This window comes from Poecile atricapillus, chromosome 8 (genome assembly GCF_030490865.1).
Source record: "Poecile atricapillus isolate bPoeAtr1 chromosome 8, bPoeAtr1.hap1, whole genome shotgun sequence".
Lineage (NCBI taxonomy): Eukaryota > Metazoa > Chordata > Aves > Passeriformes > Paridae > Poecile > Poecile atricapillus.
The window spans coordinates 19,124,488-19,148,869 of record NC_081256.1 but is presented as its reverse complement, the minus strand read 5'-3'; the positions used below and the strand labels follow the sequence as shown (position 1 = coordinate 19,148,869).

The 24,382-nt window shown below is 41.8% G+C and overlaps 1 protein-coding gene across 2 annotated transcripts in view; it reads right to left on the bottom strand.

Annotated features, from left to right (window-relative positions):
• The window catches only part of MCF2L2 (MCF.2 cell line derived transforming sequence-like 2), a 119,561-nt gene extending 107,256 nt beyond the window's left edge, over positions 1-12,305 (bottom strand). For both annotated transcript variants that reach the window (XM_058844220.1, XM_058844221.1), the window contains exons 1-3: positions 12,140-12,305; positions 11,888-11,971; positions 2,288-2,402 (exon numbers count right to left, since the gene is read on the bottom strand). In XM_058844220.1, the coding sequence (XP_058700203.1) occupies positions 2,288-2,402; positions 11,888-11,963 (191 nt within the window). In that variant the 5' untranslated portion in view covers positions 11,964-11,971; positions 12,140-12,305. The remainder of the gene's footprint in view (positions 1-2,287; positions 2,403-11,887; positions 11,972-12,139) is intronic.
• Positions 12,306-24,382: the final 12,077 nt, after the last annotated feature.

The following is a 24,382-nucleotide window of genomic DNA, read 5'->3' as shown; positions in this document are numbered from 1 at the left end:
CTGATTTCTCTGGTTCACAAAGCTCTGAAGAAGGAAGTATTTTCTATGATAAATAGGATGAACTGCTTTTCAAAGTGTACCTCATCTCACCTGATTCATGGCCATACCCTTTGTAACTCCAGAAGAGTTAGAGACTGTTCTCGGTTCTCAGTCACTTTGTTGGATACCTTCACATCTTTCTTGAGAATTAAAGTAAAAGATAGACTACTAGCAGTGAAACTACATGCACAGGAATACTATTATATTACACACACCACTATCTAGTAGAGTAGTGCTGGCAAAGGTAACAATGCACACCCTTTACTGCTTGCTAAGGTACATGGCTAAGACATTGTGTGCATGGACCAGCCAACTGCAGATTGACAGGGCTGCACCCAAACAGGTCCACTACTTAGGCCTCATTGAGTTTGAACTCCATATAATTATGTCATAAATCACACAAAGCTTGCTGCTCAGATTCTTCTTCTAAATTAACATCTTTCTCCCTCAGCATTTACAGAGATTGTGGCAAGTTTCAAATAGTGACTCAAGAAATGCAGGCAATCTTTCTAAGAGCACTGCAATAAAGACTAGAAAATTCCCTGGAAAACTCACATCCCTACAGTGTGGTTTATGAAAGAACCAATGTGCTGATATGCAGAAAATGTACCTTCAAACCACAGCTTGTCACTGACCTTGAACAAGTCATTTAGAGCAAACTGAACAGTCACTTACTCAACACAAGTTTTGGTGAGCCTGTCTGTAGAGTGAGATATTACTCATACATACCTCATCATCTGTAAAATAGGTATATCACAGCTCTCCTGACTTAAAAAGTTTTGAAACTCAATCCTTCATTCTTTGCACATGGCTCTGGGATTCCTCAGGGGAAGAGAAAACACAGAACTGAAACTGAATCAAAGCAAAGGTCCATCTAGCTCAACACCCTGACTGCAGTGTTGGTAGATAGTGGCTACTGAGACAAAGGCAGCAGGAATATGAAAAGGAGAATATTTCTCTTGGTATATTCTCCCAAGTCCCAGCATTAAGGAATAAATTAATTTCTTCAGCCTGAGTTTGCATTTGAGCCATTGTGTCCAGCTGCCATTGATGGAGCAATCCTTCATGAATTTGGCTAATTTCTTTTGAAGGCATCTGTGCTTTTGGGTTTCACACAGGCTGAAGAAGCTCAAAGCATTTCTATCATGTTGACAATGTAACATGCTGGTTCCCCAGCATGTGACAAGATCACTGGGAATCATATCCCTGCATACCAAAGTACAAAGAACTGAAAAACTAGTTTTGTGGTTTTCTCAGCCACTGCTGCTGCTGTATATAGCCTGAAGCTGGTCACCCTCCCAGTCCAGAATCGACTAAAGAAATATTCAAAACAGAGTTTCCCCTGGCAGAACAAAAGTCCCACAGAGCAGAGTGAAACAATGAAGCTGTTAAGTTCACAGTATGTGGATTCTCTCAGCTTGCTTTGGCAACTCTTTGGCAACAACTTTGGCAAATATGGGGAATACACGTAGGTGGAGCTGTAAAACTTCTCACTCAAACTTGAAGGAGGCACATTTTCCACTATGATCCTCTAAGCACCTTTTTACAGAAGACCACAGGAAATAATAAATCATTGCTGTGCTTCTCACTAGCACAGAGAGCCATGGTCTACAGACAGGATCAGGGGATTGAAAAAATATTAAGCTCTCTTAGACAAACAAAAAGTAATTCCGCAGTCATGCCTTAGCACATTTCCTCAGAGCAGGCGAAGTCAGTTTCACTATCCTTATAAAGCTGCAGGCAAAAAGCAAGGAAAAAATCCTGGCTGTGGAGCAATCTCCAAAGAAATGAAGTACCAGAAAGAACATGGTGCTTGCCAGAATCCTGTCAGTGGGGCAGCTCACTTGCTTTTCCAGCAAAGGGAAAGCTGCATAGAAAGATGTACTTGGAATAAGCAGTCATGGGACCTGTGTAAGTGTGGCTCCCTCCTGAAGCAGCCCTTCCTTCATTACATCCAGTAATAATCCAACCCCTGAGACTTTTCACAAACAATCCCTCCCAGCTCCCTTTCATCTTTGCTGCTGCTCTTCAGATCTATTCCTGCTCCAATTCAGTTCAATCTGCCCTGTGTGAAGCTTTCTTTTCCATTCAAATGACACAGCTCCTGGGGCCTCCAGTAGATAGGGAAGTTTCATAATGACTGGAGAGATGCAGAGGCACTAGTATGTCCTGGTAGGACCACTAAAATCAGCGAGCCACTGGGGAAGCAAAACTCTCTAGAAAATCAACAGAAATCTGTGCTCCTCACCTGGGAATGCTGGTTAGATAAGTGACCACATTCAGAAAATCATCATCGGGTATCTCACTGAATCCTGCAAATTCTGGAAAGGTTATAATGGGTGCCCCATCCTTTCCTCTTCCTCCTGCAAAAGAAAAGTCATAATGTTTAGAAGGTGATTTTATGCCTTTGGACAGACTGGTTAGTACTCAAGTGGGAAACACTGGCATATTTCTCCTTGTAAAGCACCCAGATCCAATAACTGTCATCAGCTCCCATCTGATATAACTCACTGTAATTTCATTGCCTCCGTTTACTCCAGATGAGATTCTAGCCTTTGAGATTCTCAGCTTTTTCATTAATCTTTTGCACAATTCTGATTAAGTGCTTTTTTTTGTTGTCTCCCATTTCCAAATAATTTCTTGTGACGATATTACAATATTTCCCTACGTATAGGTACAGCACTGTCCAGTTCCTTCTAGACATCAAACAAAATGAAGTAACAGAGCATACAAGCTTTGAATACACACATAGAGCCCACAATACAAGCTTGGAACCAATCCAGGCTTAGGTCTTTCCTTAAGAATGCTCAACATGCATGGAGGAATTTTGCTTATCATGCTTATTTGCATCAAACCTCTATTAAACAAGACAGGAAACTACAAGACTCATAAGCAATAAGGTTTCTGAGCAATTCCCTGATGCACATTCAGGTAGAGCTACAGGAAGCATGGAGCCAATCCCCCTGGAACCAAGCAACCTTTACAGTTCTCCTGACACAATGCTCAGCCCCAAGAGCTTCTGTAGTCCACAGCACAAACCTGTTTACTTGGAGCACCAATCCTAAATTGGTTCCACTAGCAAATCTGGGCATCACTCCAAGCACACAGAAGTTATGAGGGGTTTTCTCACCAGCTTGGGCTCAAAGCTGAGAGCAGACTGAGGAGGAAGCAGCACATAAAGGAACATGATGAAACAAAGCTTTTGTTAGAGGTACCTTATTGCTTAGTTCTCCTTAAACAGGGTATTAAGGATATACTTTTCCCTGAGTCTTTCTCCTTTTTCTGCAATATTTATGTAAGCTTATTTTTTGCACCAGGCTCAGGAATTCTCTAACAACCCAATACTGAGTGTAGTTCTGCTATAGACACAGTTTTCTGAGTCATTTATCACCCACAGAGTACTCTTGCCCAAGGGACAGCCAGATTCTGGGCTTCTCTTTAGTAAAGGGGTAGTTGTGAGGCAGTAAATTACCTTCCTCAGGAAAATATCCAATAAATTGTCCCATTAGGAGCATGGGAGTGGGGAAAAAAAAAAAAAAGAAAGTGTTCTTATTCCTTGAAAGCACCCTCTAAATTCCCAAAAATAATCCCTGTTTCCAGGCTGCTTCCATCCACCATTGCCTTTCCCTGTTGATAATCACAGCTGATGCCACAAACCAGTTTCTCCCGTTCCTGTGTTGGAAAGAGGTGCTCCAGCAATTCCTGGCTATTTCTCTGTAGAGTGGACAGTCCCTTGCTAATCCTGCTCCTGCCTCTGCCCTATCCTCACAGTAGTGGTTGGATTATTTTAAGTCTCTTCTATGCTGTCTGGCCATGGAGAACTGGAATGCTGCAAAATGTTTGCACAAGGTAAAATTCAGAGCTCTAGAAAATAGGCATTTTGAACAAGGAAACCCTTCTTCTTGTGACATGGTAGTGACTAGATGTCTTTTGACATCTAGGTACATGGTATCAGCACATTACCTTTAGCCCCGCTTTTCCTTCCTGAAGGTTGATTATTGCTTTGATTGCATCGGAAAATGACTCAGTTGTGTTAGATCATTCACTAAACTCACTTTGCTAGGGAGAAAACAGGCCTACAGAGACTCAAAAGACTCTCAGCCAAGAGAGAAAGCAAGAAAGCCATCATTCACACTGTCCTGAACTAGATTTCAAACGCTGAGTGGAGCCACAGCCTCCCCACTGGCCTTGGGGTGATGCCAAATGCTGATGCATGGCAGCTGGATCTCCAGCTGCACTGTCTGCAGTCAGCAGTGATGTAGAATATGCTGTCAGGCAAATTTAGTCAGGCTTTCCCCAGACTGCTGCACTCTAGACCAGGAACTCCAACCAGCAGGTAGTCAGTTAGTCTGCTTTGTTACAGATTCTCAGTGACATCTCCTGGACATAAACAGCAACAGCCAGGAAAATCATATGCTGTCTTTGTTCAGAGCTGAGTGCATGCCAAGGTATTTCATACTTGGTGTCTTATGAACATTCACAGGATTCTGGGCACCAAATTTTCCCATTCACATATTTCAAATATGTGAATATACTTCAAATGAGGGAGATCTAGTAACTTGGAATATTTTGCTTTAAAGCAGCAATATTTGCCACTGGAGGATAAGACAGAGATTCCCCTGGATCCCCTTCCTTCAACACCTGGTACTTTAGCTGCAGTTATACTCAAGATTTGTTTAAACTACAAGTTTCAAATGGTACTTCTAATGCTCCTGCTGGCCAGGATCTCTTTGTGTCCTTTTAGTTCATCTCTTGCATCTCCATTTGTACATGTGCTCTTCCTCCCCTGGACTCTTCCCTGAGCTGCATGAGGCAGGCTGATGATGCACTCTATGTATGTGGGTATGTATTTTTGTCATGGGATCTTGTCCTATAAAAAGGCATCCAAACAATGAATGTAAGCAGACTGAACACTGAATTCTTCCTTTCACCACTGGCAACAAATCTAGGACACTTAGGAGCAGCCTCAGACTGAACATGCAACTAAGAGTCACCAGCTCCTGCCTCTGACTAAGCCCTTAACAGCTCCTGATCTCCATCTCATTCTCCAATGTGAAGGCAACACTTCCTGCTGCAACCACACCAGAACCCTCAGATGGTTCAGCAGAGCTGTATTTCAGACAGGGAAATAAACAAGGAAACCTTCGGTTCCCACCACATCAGGAAATTAGGGTAATTTTGAGGGAGTTTGGTATTCAGAAATTGTTAAGCACTATGATGAGAACAGAAATGTCTGAAGTGTTGAGTGACAAGCAAATGCTACAAATATGTTCCAAATGAGTTTTTCCTGTCCATATCTGAACTTTGAACAGTAGTTGAGTTACAAAGGAAAATTACCCATATCCATTTGGATGAGGGATGTATGGGAAGCTCCTTAAATACCAAGGGTGTCTGGAAAACTCTCTCCTCTGTATGAGAGAGCAATTCCATACATCTAAATGTTAATGCCATTTTTTCCCTGACACTAAGCCAAGAATTGCTGCAGTATGCAAATTTCTGCAGAATGTGAATTGACAAACTGCAGCCCTTTTTATCTCGGCTGTCAACCTTTCTTTTCTAGGGAGTTGCCACAAGATTTCTTTCAGTCCTTGAAATACTTTAGCTAGATACTACTCAATGCCTTGAAAGGACAGAGAGCACAGACTAAAAGCCAATAGGGAGAGTCTTCAGTCAGTTCCATAGCGATAAAGACTGGGTACATGGAATTTGGCCCCAAGAATTCTCTGTTTACAATCCTTGCGATTACTTGGACTGTGCATAATCCCTACACTCCTGGGCATCACTTGTGAGAAGAGTCAAATTGCCAAGTAGAAGAGTTTACAGCCCATTATAAGTAAGGCAGATAGGGATGGAACAAGCTCCAGCAGCTCCACAGAACAATCGGAAGAAAAAATTAATCCTCAAGATAAAAAAAAATAAAATAAATACACTATCTAGAAAGTGAAGACAGGAGAGGGAGACAGAAGTGCTGAAGAGAGTGAGCCAATGAGCACAGCAGAGAGGTGAGAGGGGTCACTTTACAGCTGCCAGAAGCATTTTGTGCTGTTCAGCAGTGCCTGTGCGGCTGGGCAAGGGACCTGAGGACTGCCAGGAGCAAAGGAGCTCTCGAGCCATGAGCTGAGCTAAGGAGCTCCAAGGGAGAAGCAAGCAATACCTTGAGTTTAGTGCAGCCAGAAGTAAAAACAAAGACACACTGAAAAATAGGCATCAGGAGCCTGGCCGTGCCTGACAGTGTGTCCATGCATGCAATGCCTGTGTCTCTCTGACTTGCAGCTCTTCCAGGCACCGTTAGATGCCACCCTGCAGCACTTTCCAAGCAACACAGCCACCCCCAGCACCTCCTGGCAGTTCAAATTGCTGGTGCCCAGCCAGGGAATCAGCAGCTGGTGGCAGTGGCCATTGCAAGCAGCAGCCACCAAAGCTGGAGGTTCAGCTGGCAGAAGGGAAGGCTGGGCTGTTCTGCAGCTGAACTAACATGGGGCTCGCTCCTGACTCTGCCTTAGGGCAGCCAAGCTGTCCCACAGGAGCCTTCCGTGGCTGGGTCACTGCTCCTCAGTCACACCCCAAGCTGCTCCATCATAAGTAGCCACACAGTTTTGCCTGGAGAGGAAACCCAGTAAGATTTTTTTCTCCTAGCAGACCTGAGCTCAACAAGCTGGAGCACAACTGATGCAAACAACAGGATCTAGAAGAGCAGAGGGCTGAACAGCCTGGTGAAAGGCAACACTTCCAAGGAAAATATTACTTGACCTTCTGCCTGGTTTGTAGAATGAGAATGACAGCACCTCATTCCTCCTCTTCCTGGGCACACTCCCTAATTTGCTCAGCTTTTCCTCTTCATTTGTGATGCAAAGGAAAAAGAAGAACCTGGATGACAGGTCATAAGTCAGAGTGAATGTGGAAGGTTAAGAAGAGATAGCACACAAGCTGTATCAGGGTTATACAAGGTACCCATGGTAATGGGACCTTCACTCACTCTTACGTGTGCCAATCCACAAAGTCCCAAGATGCAGAGCAGCATTCATAGCTGCTCCTATTAGACAGACTTTCCAGCAGCCGACACAGCCTGGATAGCTGCTGCAGTGAAGATGGGGCCAGAATTCAGCTGTGGAAACAAAACAGCTGAAGTATTTGGAGATGGGATATAAATGGGAGAGAAAAGGTTATGGCAGCTGAGAAAATTTAATTCTGCTTTGCAGTGTAAAGGGTGTGATTGAAAAATGAGGTGTGAGTGCTGAATTCTGAGATCTCTCACAGCTGAACTATATGTTGGTATGTCTGATGTAAAAGCAGAAAGCAATCACAACTGCCGGCCAAGGCCCTGAATACAATGAAGATCTTAGAAAATCTCCCACTCCTCAGTTCTAGTCCACCTATGCCTCCCACCTAGGCACAAAAACATCCATGGTTGAGACAATCAGAGTCTACACTGAAGTCCTATAGCCAACAGCTCTTCTAACTAGAGATCACTAAATATGCTGACTCCCTTGGGAAACAGAACCAACACAAATGAAAAGCACCAGCCCAACAAAGGGGCTATGGTCAGGCGAAGTTCCAAAAGTTAGTCTGCAAGTTTCCAGAGCTCACCTCCCCAGCCTGCCACAGACACTAACTCATCAGTTAGTATTGGAAAGTGTTCTCTCAAATGCTGCTGACACGGGCAGGCTTGACTGCTCGGGCCTGCCCGCATGCAGAGAGCTCCCTGAATCATCACAGCCCAGCCCTGACTGCAGCTCATCTCCTGGGTCAGACAGCCAAAAAGCCTAATAATATCTTGGCTGAAGTTTCACTGCTTTGGTCAAGTCTTGCTTTTTCCAAGCTCTGTTGTTTTGGTTTTCCATGTTGATTAAGGGTTGCAAATGATGAATTTCTCAATAAAGCATGCTTCCTGGGTCTCAATTTTTGTAAAAGATCCATACTGTCCTTTTGGCAAGGTCAGGCCAGGTTTTCAAAAAGGCTCGATTTAAACAGGAAGCAGATGGCCAAATACCCTCCAGGCTTTGCAAATTAAATAAACTGGCTTCTGAGTCAGTTACCATTTTCAGACATATTCTCCCATCCACTGAAGTCTGTTAACAGGAACAGAACACAAAGAAAATGATTCTCTCTGCTAATACCCTTCGTGACAGTTTGTCTAATAAAGTCGTGATTTAGCAACATGATCCATTATTTCTGCAAGTGTCAGATTGGGCATTTTGACAGAGTAATTACAGATAAGAACAGGTTGTGAAGCTGCAGATAAAAAGTGGGGGAGGGGAAGGAATAGTAGCAGTTCCAAGAGCAGATTGGTACAGCAGTTTAATAGTCTGTCAGCAGGACAGAAAAAGTATTTTACTAGTGGTTCTTTATTCTTGAGTAAAAACTGGTGTGTTAGAATAACCCAGTTTTCAATACTACTCAACTTTGTGATCTAGTTCCCTTAACAGATACAGGAGACACACAAACCTAGCTGAGCACTCCTGTGTTGTCACAGCTGTAGTCCCATAATTGGGAGTTTGGTTTTCAGGGAAAGGAAAGAGGCAGTAGCGGTATCAAAACTAGAATTTAACCACAAGAACCAGTACTCCTGCCAGATCTCACATGCTAAGCAGTGCTAAATGTAGCACATGGGAAGAGAGATGACCAAAGTAAAATTACATTATTAAGGACATTGTCACATTACACTGCAACCTTTTCCATGACCTCAGTGGACCAGGGAAGGCTTTGGAGAGTTTCCCTGTTCTTGGCATGGAGTAATGTCTTGATTAGTCTGGTAGGTGGAAGACCGGGTAATACATTCATTGTAACCAGACCCCGACAAAATCAAGCACCGAACTCACTGGATTGTTATGTAATTCCTACCATCTGCTCAGAGACCACAAGACAGTCAGATCCTCTTAAGAAGTTTGCACACAGCAATAGTGGAGAGAAGTGTTTCTAATGAGTCATGTCCAGGGAAAACAAAGAGCCTTTGATTCAATCATTTTCCTCTTTTTTTTTCTGCTTTACTGCAAGGGAACATTGTGAGTTCACTGCCTCTGCCTCAGCTTCCAGCTGTTACTAAAAAGATGGTATTAACCAAAAAAATACTCATTTATGACAAAGTTTGCAACAGTCAACCACTGACTTTCATTATTGCTGGACAAATGTATTTGGGGTCCACAGGACTGAACAGGAGAGCCTGACAAAGCTAGAGGCTGTGGAGTAGCACAAACCAGGCTCAGTGCTACATCCTCTGGGCTCTGCACAGATGTGGGAGAGGCAATTGGCTGTGCTCTGGGGGCTGCAGCCTCCAGACTCAAAGATAACCCCATCTAGTAGAAATCAGCAAATACCACTGTTAGGAAGTTGTTCAGAGGAACATAATTTTTGTCTATAACTCTCTACAGGAACATTGGAATTGCCTTTTACTGCCCATGATGGTGACACCAAACAACAGAAGGGTGTGTTTTCTTTCCAGACAGTGGCTACTGAGCTACAACATTTCAATATGGAAAAGCAGGAAATAGGTTAAGTTTCAAATTTTCAGCCACCATGTAGGCAAGTGCTGAAGCACCAAAATCCTTGTGGTTGCTTGTACCTAATGAAAAGCAGCAAACAGCATGCTTTGAGGAAAAGCTACAGAGCCATCTGGAAAAAAAAAAATCTAAATCACATGAAGTTTACATGTGAATTACTTTAACAAATGAATATATCACTTTAATAAAGTGAAATTAAGCAGAAGAGTGCCCAGATTTGTTTTCATTGCATGAAAAAAAAAGTATTTTGCTAAAGGAAAAAGAAAATTACATTATTTAGAGAACTGCATTTTTGAAAAGTATAGTAATGTCTGGCTTGCATCTAAAGTTCTCTTTGCAGGAGGCAATAACAGGAGAGTAAGGAAGATTCCTGCTGTGTTTTACTTATGACTCACCTGTGGTTACCAACAGAATAAGACACTGGGCCAAAGAGTAGAGGCACCCAAGTTTTCAAATTTAGCTCTAAACTTCAGATTGAAATCAGCTTAGAAACTATGAACTACACTGCCCCATTTTATAGTAGGATGCTATTTCGAGACTGTACTGAGGAGATTTTAGATAAGCCTGAAAATTCTTAAATTGCAATTTGTTATTTATGTAGATGGGGGCATGAAAGACACCTTCTCACTCTTCTTTGGTATTTGTTATTAGCACTTCTGTGTTGATGAACCAATTATTTGCTGATTCCTAACAAACAAGCCTCTCAGCCTTGCCTTCTATGAAGAGTTATTTTTCAAGTCTTTAAGCAGCTCACATTTAAACAGCCTTATTTAAACACCTTTCTCATCACTTTCAAGAATAAAAGAATTAGATAAATGTGAAGAGTTGAATTTGCCAAAATAGCAGGTGAGAACACAGGCACTGCGGAAATTATGAGTCCATAAAGAAGTATGAAAATTCTTTTTTTTATGTCTACCCTTCACATTTTTTTCCATGTTTAATTTTCTAGCTGAAACTGGAAATGGATTTTTTTTCTTCCCATTTAGTAAACCATTTTCCATAAATTATTACATGCTCATGACATGCTGTATTCAACTTTTGCTATTGGTCCCAAATGTTGCAAGGTAATGGGGTTCAAAAATAGCAATCCTGCACATTTCACTGGGTAGGCAATTGCATATGAGGCACTCAATTCTCAACAATTCCTACTTACCCTGCATTGAGCACAGCAGTGGGATGGAAAGGGTTTGAGCTATTTCATGCAGTTACAGACCCTGTCCTGCACAGAGGGTTGTGTTCATTAGGAATTCTAGGAAGGTGGGACCCTGAGATGTTTTGCTGCAGATGAGGAGACAGTTGCTTCCACCTCTGCTCAGAAAATACCCTCTGTCTAATGCAAATCCTTTAGTTATTGAGCTTGGGAAGCTACCACAAGGTCATACCTGGAAGCCTCCAAAATCAGATTTTAATACTCGGAGCCTCGTAAAGAATTATGTGTAAACTAGATTTGGATTTCTTTCGGCAACTTGGAATATACTTTAAAATGCAAAGATGCAGCAAGGATTGTGCCTGCTGGGCTGACCATTTCCAGAGCTGTGTTGGTGCACTCTGTGCTCTATACCCAGTGTTCCTCTCCACCAAGAGGTACAAGCTTTTCTATGGGACCTTCTTATAATCTCAGCATTTTGTGCAGATTCATGATACTTCACTGTTCCTGTGGGGAAGCTGATAAGCAAATTCTGAATTTTCTTATTTGCAGAACAGGCAGAAATAGAGACAAAAGGAGTTGCCAGAGGCCATGCAGTCTACAGAAGAGACTGTTTTAGGGCACAGATAAGATTTAGCATCTACAGTATCCAAAATAATGCATTAAATAATTTGCCAAATATTTCAGTATCAGCTCTTTCTTTGGGGAAGGAACTGCGTCACTTTGTGTGATTGCAAACTTTGGGCAAACAAAGGACTATGTAATAATCATATCTTTCAAAGATTAGAACTTTACACTTTAGCAATGAATCATTTCTAAAACAAAGGCAAATGAGGAAGAAGGGGGAGGTCATGAGTAGATCCCTGATAGACCAAAATCTTTTCCCACAAACAAGATGTTGGGACATTGTGCAAAGATATGTAGTAAAAGTTTTGTTTAATTTCTTGCCCTCTAAATATGTTCCTCCCAGCCCATTGTGGAGAACATAGAAAATTAATTTGCCTTAAAAAAAACAAACAAGTACAGCAGCTTGGCATTTATCCATTCCATACACCATGAATATCTGATTGTAGCAGCACTTTTCAGGATCAGTATGAAAATACTATTGCAACTGCTGTGCAGAGCTGAAGGGTGACAGTCAGCATGACACATTCCAATATGTTTCCAAGAGAATCATGGAGGGTCATTATCAGCAACTTCTTACCTGACAAGATTGCAAATTGCCTGTGGAGCTGCTCTATTATATCCACTGCTACCAGCGGCCGTATCTCCTGCTGCATGATTTCATCTGTGCAAGGGAAAACAGAAATCTTCAGTGAGTTCATATAGCCTCAATGACAATTTTTCCTGCTTTATCAACCCAGCAAAACAAAGATGACACTCAAAGAAAAAGAGCCTAGCTGGACTGTTGCCCGAGCTATTATATGACTGTCATGGTAAAGATTACAATACTTACAGAGCCTCCTCTTCAGCTTGTTAACTTTATCTATTGCCTTGTGATTTCAGAGAGAGCTTTCCATAAACCAGCTCCAGTAGGTTTGCCAGAGCTTGCCACAGGTTTGCTCAAGCTGACAGCCTGCTCCTCAGCACTTCAGGTTCCATATTAAGTCACTGCCTTTGGCCTCCCACTACAGCAGTTTTTCAATCTTTGAAACAGTAAAGTCTATGCCTCATATATGGCCCTGTTCCACCCTGAACTCCCAGATCTCTGCTGGAGGACTTTGTGTAACCAGCCAATCCACAACAGTTTCCTTTCCTAATGCTTTTTCCGCTACAAGTAAATACATAGTAAAAGGAGGAAGTAAGAGGCTGTGAGACTTTCTTCTCGTGAAAACAAAGCCTGTATTTTGAAGTAAACACTAAAAAGTTAAAAAGCAACTTGGCAAGTAGCTGGGCAAAAATTACTTCAACTTTTGTGTGTGATCTATGGAGTGAAAAGCAGTTATAGTCCCACATGAAGCTAATTTGATTTCTTTTTGTAACAGGTGCACCCAGTTATTTTCCCCCCTCTTCGCACCAGTCTAAAGCAGCAACATTTACAGAGAAACATCTGCCAACTCAACTGGCAGGATCAAGGTTTGTGCTATAACACCTACTTGAACTACTCCTTTAGCCAGTGTACAGAACAATAACCAATCCTGATGTTGTACCGATCACCTCTAAGTGCCCAGACAACAGGTGGAAGGAAGGTGGCTGGGTCTAGATAGACCACAGACCTGAGCCAGGGCAGGCAGTTGCCCCATTTAAGCACCACGATCTTAACTGATGTGAATTCAACACAGGCACTGAATACTTTTGTGCACCTGGTTTTAAATCAACAGTCTAGAAGGAGAGAGAGGGGTCAGAGAGGTTAGAGATTACCTTCTTTCTCCTGCATCCTAGTCTACTGCCCAAAATACCTTCTCTGTCTTGCTTTCAGACATCCACTCTGATCCTTTACAGAACTAGGGATTCTAGGTTTTAAATGACACAATGTCATTTGAAAAGTTCTATGTTCATTTTCAAACACTTCACTAATGCTTTGAGACAAAGCAGCTGAAGAGCTTGTGTCACAGCAGGTGACGCACAATGTGAAAAGAAGTTGCACAGATTTTGGCTGATGCACAAAAAAGGCAATCATTTCAAAGAACTAGTGGGGGAGATGGGAAGGAGTCAAGAAGGATGATTCTGGAAATCCTCCTTTTTGAACTTAGTAGGAGAAAATGCAAACTCAAATGGGACTTTCTTTTCCATCCTGTTTCTGAGGCTCACTATCAGCTCTGATTCTTGACGTTGTAGGTGGCAAAAGCAACCAGGAATCACTAAGGGGCTTGGTGTCAGAGATTGTTATGCATTCCCAAAGCAAACAAAAGAAACCCATTAAGTTTTCCTCTTTTACTCTGCAATTTCTTCCATGCATATCCAGAATGGGACCTGGGAGGGAAACTGTAGAGAAAATAAAGGAAAGCAAACTAAAATCTTTTTGAATATACAAGGTTATTTTTTAGATAGTAGAGAATACTCTAAGCCTGATTTCTCTCTAGCTGCTGAAGAACAGCTTGTTCATGGCCCTGTTTGGAGTCAGATAAATACTATACTCAAGGAACCAGCAGCAAAATGGTCCTGTAATCTATGAACACAATTCTCAACAGGTACTGAGAAGTCCCCAGATTATTGGTCCAAAGATTCTACCACCCCAAGAAAGTACACTGGATGTATCTCGGAATCACCATAATAGTAACAGATTTGCCCTTTTCATAAAAGGTGTTGGCAGCAAGATGAAGGCAGAAGAGAGAAAAACTGGTGACTGTAGCTGATGGTAACAAAGAAACAATCAACATGGAAATATGAGAAAGGAAAATCAAATTAATAATTAAAACAAAGCTTGGATCTCAGAACTGAGAAAGTTCAGGGTATCATCCATTGAAGGAAAAACTGTTGATTTCAGCATCCAGAAGGTGCAAAGTTATTGTGATATCTGTGCAGTCCCACAGGTGGTCAGGTACACTCAGGTTTGACCAGGACCAAGATTATGACAAACAGCTGCAAAAATAAGGAGAAGGTTTCTACAATGGATGACAGAATCACAAGGAGGTTCGACAGAAATGGAAAGTTAACTAGAAAAGAAGCCACCACTTCTTAACTCTCAGAGACTTGCCCAGCCCTCCAGGGTAACAAACCTGCCAGTACTTTAGCTTGTGTTTGATGTTTGCCAATATGAAGACATCATTAATATCAACCAGTCTTGAGCAAAACAGAAATTCCACCACCCACCCAACCCCTATTTAGCTTTATTAGCTTTCTCTAAAACATAGCTTGGTTTCTGGTTTCTAAAGACCCTTTTTATTTCAAAATATTTTTGTGATGTAAGGATAAGATGAAGCAAAAGAAACAACTGCAGAGTACAAGTTAGTTCTCATCAAGTCCCCTGCCTGGGCAAGACAAACCACATGGGATTTGCTGTGAAACCCACATTCAAGAGGAGATGTTCAGATGATGAGAAAGGTGATACAAAACACATTTGGTGACTAGGAATCACACATTCAATAAGTCTACTGACAGTTCACACGCTGACATGCTGGGAAAAGAAATTGTAGCAGAAGAAACTAGCAGGAGACTGAGAAAATCTGAGAAAACAAGGGAAGGTGCCTCACGAGCCCAAACAGCAAATCAGATCATGTGGCTGTGACATGTCAGCAGCTGTAGCCAACAGCACTCAAGGTCCCACTTGCCCATTTATATCTTCCTCTAGGACAGTGCTTAAAGGTAGTTACTGCCCAACAAGGAAGAATTTGTAACACCATCACAGCACAGAACTTGCAGTAAAAGTCCCAGTCCTTGGAAACATAATTACCTGTGGCTGCTGGAAGAAGCTTTCAATCTTTGACTACAAGAAAAGCTTGGAAAAAATCTTATAAACAAACCAAAAGACACAAGTCTGGGTTTGTTTCAAAGCTATGACATTTGCCTAGCATCAGTGAGTGTTAATCATTTATGTCTTCCACTACCTTTATGTCAGGAAGCTCTGAAGCCTCCCTGGTGTGTACTGCAAGCCAGAAGGCAGCAGAAGTGCTGTTCACCCTCCTGGACACAAGCAAGGTACCATTTTTCTGTGGGACTGATATTCCAGATGAGAAACCCCTTCTTCAGGGTGACATGAGCTGGTATTGAGCTGACAGCTACAGGTTCATAGACACTTCAGAAAAACTTACTGATGATAGGCACATTTAAACACTACATGGGGTCAAGGGGAATGTTTCAGGAAGCTGAAAAGCTTCAGGAACTGGACAGTTATCTTTTTTCATTGCACCCCTTGGTACAGAGGAGATCAGACAACTCCTGGTCACTTCAGAGCAGTCCCATTCTCTGATAAAATCTGCATAGGCATGCAACTCAAGATCTTATCAAAACATACACCAGCCAAGTGTCTGGAACGTATTTATTTTGGGAAACTTGACTCAGACATTTCCCACCTTCTGTGTGATTGCTCTTGGGGTCTTCTTTTTTTTAAAGAGGCAGTTATTCATAGACTCTAAAATTTAAAAAAGAAAAATTTAATTGTTTGGTGTTACATGAAACAATGCCAATCCACTACACAGGTCATCAAAGATGAACATTTACATATACCATACAGTTCATCATTACTTGAATTAATTGAATTTGTCAGGACAATTTAAATATGAATACGGATGTGATAAAAGAGGAAGAAAAATAAAAGAAACAAGTCAGTTCATCTGCTCTTTGTTCTCCTTTTAAACTGCTATAAATTCAATTCCTAGCAGAGGCCAGTTTCAATGCAGAAGAATTAGGCCTTACAGTTTTGCTTCCCAAGGTTTTCTACCAAGGGGAAGAAAAAGAAAAGCAATTACTATAGCCATCTGTCTGGCACAGCTTCTCCTCCTTCTAGCTCTCTAGGGAGGGTTACTGCAACTGTGCTATCTGATCCTCAAGGGGAAAGCCATTCATTTGTGCTTCATAATTCCTCATTCTAAAATGAAACCTGCTTGGGCTTGCACACACACACACACACACACTTGCTTATTCTGTGTCTCACACAGCTGTATGTGCTCCCACAGCAGGTCTGGAGGAGCTACACCAACAGCAGATGATTAAAGGCAATAAAGAATATCCTCTTGTTCTTTCTCCTCTGGGCAGACACAAACTAGTTTACATGCTAATGGCAACCAATTGTTTCCAACAGCGCTGGAAAGGTGACCTGCTGGAGTGAGGGACTGGACTGCACCAAGCAGATTGACACAGCAATGCCTGTTGCTCCACCAAGGACAACTAAAGGCCACCAACCACTACAGGACACTGGGGTGTCTTTGTTTTTAAGTGGCTGAAGGCTATAACTGCTTGGTCTTCTGCTGACTGCAGGAGAGGATGGCTTCAATCCCCTACCTAAAGTCACTATTCTTGGAATAATGGGTTACAAATTTCCAGAGCAAAGTTCATCTCTTCTTAATGACAGCCTAATATGTAATTCACAGGGAAAGAAGACAGCTGGGAGTGAAAGATACTATTTTCTAGAATAGAGGAATACATCAGCCTACTTCTACTTTGTACAAGCTCTGTCAAAAGTTATGCTCAAAGTTTTCATAATTGTTTGGAGAAAAATCAGATGGCTGATGTGATGGAAAAGGGTCAGACAGGGTTAAGCATGAGGTCAGATATTTCTTGGCCTGATATTTCATTTGAAGAACATGAAAGGATAACCTCACGTTATATGTTTTTATGCTCCTTAAAAAGTACCAAAAAGGCAAATCTAGAGTTTGAAAGTTGCAGAATTCCTACAGTTCAGAACTTCTCCCAGGTCCTGAGTCTGCTTTGCTTGCCACCAACAGCAGCAAAGTCTAGCAGAGCTAAGATTAGATTTCAAGAGTTAGACACACTAAGGAAACAAATGTGCATGTTTCACTGCTAAGGTTTAAGCAGGCTAAAGGATTTGAAAATATTCTCTCCCACCAGAATTCCCAGTTCAAGCCCTTAAGCAAAACATTTCCCTTTCTGAAGATCAAAAAGAAATTCAAGGTTATTACATGAGAGAAAGAATCTCTTGGATTCCTTTTTTCATTTCTATTTATTTTTCTTCCTCACCATTTGTGCCCCTTGTTTACTTTCTGAAAAGGTTTGTTTATTCTCTCAGCCCAGGCAGACAAACAGCAAGGTCAGTTACTGATACAAGCTGCTGTGCTACAGATTGTTCTAAAGAGGAACTAAAAATCCACTATAAACAGAAAGGAAATCCCATCCTTGCTCTTATTCCTCTTCACATACCTGCCACCTCTTTTTTGCTAATCCATGTTGAGTCAACTAAAAACTAAGCCAGGAATAAAGTTATTGTAAATAAGGTGAAGCAATCATTTCCTCAGTGAAATTTCCTTTGATCTGGGTTAGCTCTCTGCAAAGCTGCTTGAAGGGTACAAGTGCTGGTAATGCATAGGAGGGGTGAGGGGTGGCAAAGCCAGGACTACCATTTCCAGGAGAGAATCAGACTTAGGTCAGCTGAGAGCAAAAGCCAAAATGAAGCATAGGTGATTGGTATCAACTTTTTTCTTAGATCAATTTTTCACCAAGCATGGCTGTAAAATCTACACAAAGTATTTGTTTAAATGCAGTTTCTCTTCTTATTAAAGCCAAGTTTCATAGCACAGTTTGGTAACCATCTTCCAAAGATGAAGATTCTTCTAAAATATTTAAGTAACTCATGTTCATGTTTGGAGGTATTTGTTTAAGTTGGTGGATTTTTAGTTGAAACAGCAACCCAGTTCTGTGTACACTAAGGTAGTAGAAATCTGGAGAAGCAAGGTTAGGAGCAAGACTCTGTCTTGAGTGATGCACTGGCAACATGTTCCAATCCCTTGAGGGGGGGACAGATTGAGGTCATGTTGTGGAAGGAATTGCCTTGCAAAATTTCCTAAACACTCTCCATGAAAGGTTAAAAATGGGCCTTTCTCTGAAGAGCTCAAAAACCTCTGAGTCCCAGTGTCTACCTGGCCAGAAGCTGAACTGGTGCCTGATGTGATTTTCTAACATGCAGCAGATCTGCTCTGAAGTTTTCTCCTGTCATTACACTGAGTTGTGATTAATATTCACAAGGCATTATCTGCAACTTAATGATGGAGGTACAGCTTTACCTGAACCTGGCTCTGCAGGCACATATTTCTGCTGATTTTAAGTCTTTCAGGGAAGGCTGCTCAAATTATTTGGATCACTAAATTTTTCAATTAATCTCATTTAATAAATTTGAAGGTAATTTTAAAATTACAAGAGTGGAGAGGTCACAGATGGAAAAGACCAGTTTAGAGGCTGTGCTTTCCTGTTCTCCAGGAGTAGTTACAGACTTTACTAGTTGTTTTTATAGGCAGGCACAGTACATATTAGGAGCCTATTGTGGTTGACTTACAAGGGGAAGAAAGTAGAGCTGCTCATATAAAAAACTGAAATCTTGCCCTCCCAAATGGAAATGCACCCTCTAGGCATTATGTCAGCTTTCTAAGCCCATGTCAAAATATTTTGGAATACACTTCCTTGGATGAAGAAACAGATTTTGCTGCTTTTTCCATTTAACCACTTCTTCAAAAACAGTCTTTGGATGTTCTTGTTTGATGGAGATTTTTTTGTTTGTTTTTCAAGAAGTCTTAAAAATGATTGGTAAATAAAAAAAAAAAAAAATCTTTCTTCTGCATAGATAAACTGTCATTTTGATTTACCATTGGTACATTCTGCAAAAATACATTGTGTGTACAAAATCATCCTTATAGTTACACTTCAAGTATTTCAATGACTACCTGCTGTCAGAACGCACTATACATTTCTGCACACATCTAGGAATTTTCCATTAATAATCCCCATAAAAGCTAAATTCACAAACTAATATAAAATTCTCAAAACATTGTCCACTGTTCAATTCAGGTGACTTCATATCCCAGCCTACTATGAAGATACTTCTTACTATACTGTAATATTTTAAGAGCTAGATAAGAAATTCTTAACAAATCTTCACTCTACATTATGAATTATCCATAATCAGAAAAGATCTAAAGAAACACACAATACCACATCATTTTCTTAGCAAGATATTGCTTGATTTCACAGACCACCCCCTGGGGGGAGATGCTACATCCCACTATCCACAATGCTGAAAGTTCCCTAATAAAAGGCATTAAAGGCAAAAGTCTAATCTTGGCATTCAAGAAATAATTCCAGATTTATAGCAGCATGGAACAGCCTCTTGCCTAGTGCCTCTGTAGTAAAAACTTCTTGATAGTTTCTGATTTTTGCCAGAGAAAAGTTAATTCATCTTCTTCCCAAAATCTGTCCTTCACAACAATGCTGGATTGCTAAAACACAAATTCCTGCTCAGAGAATAGAACAAAAGAACATTTCCATAATGTCATGTTAAAGACCATCATAAATAATAAAACCCACATGTGGCAAACTGCAAAGCTAAACTATGTTCTCTACAATGCCTGGACACTGAGCTAATCAAGAGATACAGCAGACTGTACAGCAGACTTCATTTCTTTCTCCCAGAGCTTGCCAGCAGACAGTTTCATAGCTGAAACTGTATCTTAGAAAAATTCTAGCCACTGGCTCTGACCTGAACTATTGCATCCAGCAAAATCATTTTAGAGCCTATTCACACAATTTCTGAGCTCAGGAGCTGAAGGACTGGTTGCTTCCTCACTGCTGAACAGAGGCCAGTTAGCTCAAAAATATTTCCCTGGTTACTGTCACTGGAGACAGTGAGCCACAGCAGGCACCACTGCTGCCAGCAGCGCTCAGTGTATCTCCTGGACAAACACTGCTCACAGCCGACCTCTCTGCCCAAGAGAGCTCCCAGCCACCCTCCTGCAGCCTTCTCCAAGCTGTCACCAGCAGCTCAGCTCAGATGCCCACTAGAAAAAGCAACAGACGCAGAGAGCGATTCGTCCCCTTGAGCCACTCACGAGCCCGTGCCCCTCCTGCTGAGGCAGCCTGGCTTCTCCGCAGTCCCGCTGCGGCCATCGGTTCAGCGAGGCAGAGGGGAGGGATGGAGAGAGGCAGCACTCTGTGGAAGCAATCCTAGATCCAACCAACAGTGCACCAAAGAGCTGACGCTCTCCTGCAGGAGTCTGCACTAATTGCTTTGTAACAGCTTCAAGAAAAACCACAGCAGAGACCTCTGCCTCCAACCATGCCCAGGCTTTAACCCTGCCCGAGGTGCAGCTGCCTCCTCCCGCCTGGACAGCTCTCCACTCAGGCCCCTCCAAAGGGGACTGTGGAGGCATTAATGGCTTGGCACAAACAATAAAGGTACAGCTCAGCAAGCAACAAAACAGATTCACTTGCTCAGACTAAGGCATGGAAAGGGCTTTCATTAAAATAACTTTAAATAGTAGGGTACTCAGGGCCAAGGGAAACCAGCAGTGCTGCAGTGAATAGCTGTCTCGGAGTATCCCGAAGGCACACCCACTCATCAGAACTTAGTGCTGTTATTGTTAAAAACAAAGGAGAAGACTGCACGAGACCTATGAATTTGGTAGGAAACATGACCTCAGGTTTTGAACAGGGGAGTAATCACTTTTACATATGTAGTTCAATGAATACTTCAGGACACAAGTTTTCAATGCATGAAGGAAGTATACTTGTGATATAGTATCACATCTATAGCAGTCTGAAACAGTACTGGGAAGCAACACTAACTCACAAAATTTACTGTCCCTTTACTGCCACAGCCCCCAGCAGCTCAGTAGCTTTAGATACGAGTCATTCTTTACCCAGGCTACAGTAGCTGTCCCCTAGGATGTGGGATGCAATGGTAATATCTTGTTTGTTCTGTGTCTTCAGGCTCCAAAAAGAGTAGTGCCATTCATTTTATAGATAGGGAAACTGAGGCACAGGGAGAGGAATCCAGGTCAGTTTTCCCCGGCTGTAAATTGAGGAGCAGACCAAAGCTGTTTGTACAGACAAACCACTGGACAGTGGATCTATCTTAAGGATAATACACCCACTATTTCCATCCTTCTCCCAGCAGCTAACCAAAACAAACTATGACAATGCTTGTAGTATAGCATGAGAAAACGAACAGGATTTTCTATGTAGTTAGAAATAAATGTCAGATCTAAGCAGTGCATCACCATGCTCGGTACAAGATACACCTGATAGATTATGACACCTGTAGCTTTACAGAGAGACACTACTTGGTGGATAAAGATACATCGGGAGAGCGGCAAGATGCATGGATTTCACACTGCACTTCCTTTCCCAGCCTCCCCTACACTGCCTGCCAAACAAGTGCATTCACCAGCTGCAGTGGGTGTGCAATGTTACTCTCTGCTGCCTGTACCAGTATAAACATGCCCACGTGTAATGTAACCAATGTACAAAATCTGTCTCCCATTCCAGACACGTTTTGCTCTCCCGGGAGAGCAGACAGTCCAGAGCCCTGTTACCCACCGAGCCCAGCTCAGCCCCGGGGAGCCGGGACAGCAGCAGGGGCTGTGCACAGCTGGCTCCCCAGCCAGATGTGGGGTAGCGCGCTGCCCTCTCCCGGCACCGTCCGGCACCTTCCTGCCGGGGTTGGCTCCCTGGAGCGCAGAGGGACAAGTCCCAAAGCCTTACGGACAGGTGTCACATCGGTCCCAGAGGCTGATAAATGTGCCAGGTGGTTACAGTCTAAGGAGCACTTTAACCCTGTGTGTAGAGATGTTGCAGAGGTTGCAGATCCATCCAGCCGTGCAGTTAGAAGATTAAATGATACTTTGCAAGTGAATGTAAATTACTTAACTAATGTGGATTTAGGATATAAGGAGAGGAATGAACTCACCATGAAAGTGGCAGCAAGAAATTCCTCTCAGGACACTACATTCTTCCTTGGGCAGTACTTTAAGTTTCATAAGCTAAATTTACACATCAGATGTTTTTCATTTGGGTAATTGGAACAGGTAATTTCAGTATGCATCGGCAAAATGTCTTTGCCAAGCTGAAAAGGCTGTCTCAGTTGTGCCTCTCTCAGCAGAACAGTATTTTGTACTATCCAAATATTGTCCCACCAGCATACAACCCATAGAACTGGGAAATAATGATATTTCAGTTTCTGTTACTGGGAAGCAACTTTACTACACATTTAAATTCACTTAAAAAAGTAAATATTCAAGGACATGACCCTCTCTGGCTACAATACACCCCAGTTTCATTGAAATAACTTGCACCATGTCAGCATCTGTCTCCACATGTTCATGTGTTCATACCTGTAGGTGTGTGCCTTCAAAGGCATGACAAGGAATGGCTCATACCCAGGTGCTTCTAACTCAGAGATCATCTTCCCAGATTCTTCCACTGCAGGACCAGAGAGGACCACTAGGTTCATTGTGTTTGACTTGTTGAACACACAAGATGTTCATGGAAATTGGATTAAACCAGCATTTTAGAAAGCTCTTTAATCTGACGTTAAAGACTCCAGGCAACTGCAAATCCACTGTTTCCGCTAGAGATGGCCGAACAAAGAAACTTGCTTGTGTTTCACAGCTCCCACTTTGACTTACAGGCCTTTGATTCTTATTGTGGTTTTGACTTGAAAATTTAAGTTGCCCCCAGTTTCATCCATTCACTGACAGATGTCACTTTTTGAGTCTAGTGGTAAAGTCAAGGGGAAATGGAACACAGTATCCCTTTACCCATCCCATTTCACCTCAGCTTTCCCCAATGCTAGCAAATGATGACTTTACTAATTAACAGTTTCCCAATTTAAATATCAGGTCTTCGCTCCTGTAGACCTCTTCAGAGGCATCCCAGAAGCACACTGGCTCAAGGTAATGACTCAGGAGTTTAGACAAGTAGCCTAAACTGAGCAATCCCCAGTTTAATGACTCAGGCACAGGTTCTGAATATAAACAAGGCATTGACTCTGTGAAAAAAAAAAAAAAAGAAAAAAGATGCTGGGATATTCCAGCTTAGAAAAAGGTAAAAAAAAAACCGTTTGGTCAATAATTCTTGTCAGTTGTACAGTTGTAAAAGCTTAGAGGATTTTTCTCCCCCTTGAAAACTAGAATCAACTAATAGGATCAGGAATTTGTGCAACAAGACGCTTGGCATAGTCCAAATATTCATATATAGCTGGGCTGCTTCAACCAAGCATATATTTTTTATTCCTTTATCCTTGGTCCTGAGTATTTCTAGTAGATAGTGTGCAGGTGGTGGAGAAAGAAAGTACATGTCTTAGAAAACTCACTGGTCAGACTAATCCACAGCAAGATTCAAATAATAAAGCAGCAGTATAATTTGTATAAAAAATCAATACATTAGCACAGCAGAATTGGGTCTTTAAGTGGGGGTTGAAGATGCAGAACTGGCTGAATTTGGAGAATAAGTTCTGTGGGCATAACCAGGGTGACAGCTCTGCACAGGCACTCTCCAACCTCCCAGCATACTTAGCACCATTCTCCCCTGAAATCTTCTCCCCAGGCAGTTTACACTACAATTAGATAATAAAAAAAAAAACAAACTGCACTATTATATTGTGGTAATAAGTCCCACAAGTTAACAAAACATTGCCAATTATAGCAATCTGTCTATCCATGTTTAATGCTTTCTCATTTCGCTAAATTGTTTCTTGTTCTGGTATCATGGGAGAAAGGGAAAAACATAAATACCCACAAGGTCTCTGCTATAACTTGCCCTCTGAGGATTTGTTCTCTTGATCTTTGCAGTACTACATCTCTCTCAGAATTCTTTTAAATTAAAATCAAGCTGTGCCTTCCCTATTTCTCTTATAATTGTCTGGACTTTTTGATTAGGTAAACAGGGTTTTAGTATTTCTCAACCACAGCAGAGCACACTGCATATGACCAGGAACAGGTGAAAAGAAACCCAAGCATCTAAAACAATCATCTTTTCTCAGAAAAACCTCTGTGGAAAACAGAATATTTTATTTCAGCTATTTAATATGCAATGAGAGCCAGCTGAAAAAGTTATCCCAGGTCCCCTAGGTAGCATTTTTTATTAAAGAGAAGAAGAAATATTGAATTTAAGTAGAACCAGAACCAGAACAATTTTGAGCAATGCACAAGGAGGCTCTATGACCGAGTCTCAAGGGATTTAGAAATACCTTCCACTTATACTTCAGATTTTGGTCTTCACATGAAATAGTCACCTTCTCCAGTAATCAGCACCTTTATGGAAAAGTCAGTCATTTGAAAAAGGAAAGCATTTCTCATTTATTTTATTACTAAAGGTG